The sequence below is a fragment of the Salvelinus sp. IW2-2015 genome, linkage group LG22 (genome assembly GCF_002910315.2).
Source record: "Salvelinus sp. IW2-2015 linkage group LG22, ASM291031v2, whole genome shotgun sequence".
Lineage (NCBI taxonomy): Eukaryota > Metazoa > Chordata > Actinopteri > Salmoniformes > Salmonidae > Salvelinus > Salvelinus sp. IW2-2015.
Window position 1 is genome coordinate 12,905,176 of NC_036862.1, and position 1,027 is coordinate 12,906,202.

Below are 1,027 nucleotides of genomic sequence, written 5' to 3' on the forward strand. Positions count from 1 at the left end.
TACTGCTGCATACATGAATGTAAATAGATGTCAGGTACAATTGTGCTGCAACCATCAGAGGTGAAATGTGTGTTTATCAATGATTAAAAGCTGAGGTCTGCTCATAATAACTATAATCAACGTAACTGAGAGGTTTAATCTACCTCACTACAGCAGGAACAAAGCTGTGCTGGGAATCCTAATGATTATACTTGTTAAAAAGAACCATTACATGGACTCAGCAATCGGACTCAGCAATCAGCCACAGCAATCAGCCACAGCTTTAATAACACACTGATGATCAGCTTCAGTGCTATTATGACCCCAATCAATGAATCTCTGGCTTCACTTGTTCCTGATCAAATACTAATAATTATAAACACCACCATACTTTGTCATAAGGGTTCAGAGTTTTTCCTGGCCCATGATCTGACCAGGAAAAAGTCCTGAATTATCCTTGGTCAGGTCATGAAGACAGGAAAACTCCAGGCTCTGATTGACATTAGCCTTGATTTCCAGGCTTCCTCCGAGTGATGAACACGACATGGAAGGGTGGCATTGCAGGACTATGTTGTCCTAGACTGGTGAGGCTAACCACTCTTTGTCCTAGATCGTAGAATGCAGAGACTTAGCTAAGCTAACATAAAGAGGTGAAGCTAACCTGGGTTCTTGCTCTGGAAGTCTGCGGTCTTGCGCTGCAGATTGGAAGGCAGGTCGTTGAGGCGCAGCGAGAGCTGCCTCTTGAACGGCGAGTTCTTCCCGCTGAGGGCCGGGAAGCCCCGGAAGGAGCCCTGCCGCACCAGCTGCTCAATGGGCGCGTGGCGCCGCGGGATTGCGTGCTCCACTCCCTGCCCCACAGGCGAGGCCGCTCCCTCAGGGGGTGAGGAGGTGCCAGGGGGGATGGCTGGGATAGTACACGGGGGCTCTGGAGAGTACAATTTGCTATGGTTAATGTTGGACTATAATGACCTGGGTTAATGTTGGACTACCATAACCTGGGTTAATGTTGGACTATAATGACCAGGGTTAATGTTGGACTATAATGACC

At 47.9% G+C, this 1,027-nt stretch overlaps 1 protein-coding gene across 1 annotated transcript in view; it reads right to left on the reverse strand.

The window, feature by feature from the left end:
* Positions 1-1,027, reverse strand: part of LOC111949901 (numb-like protein) — a 52,016-nt gene that overhangs the window by 5,410 nt on the left and 45,579 nt on the right. Inside the window, 1 exon segment of the mRNA XM_070433972.1 lies at positions 641-904. Coding sequence (XP_070290073.1) covers positions 641-904 — 264 coding nt within the window.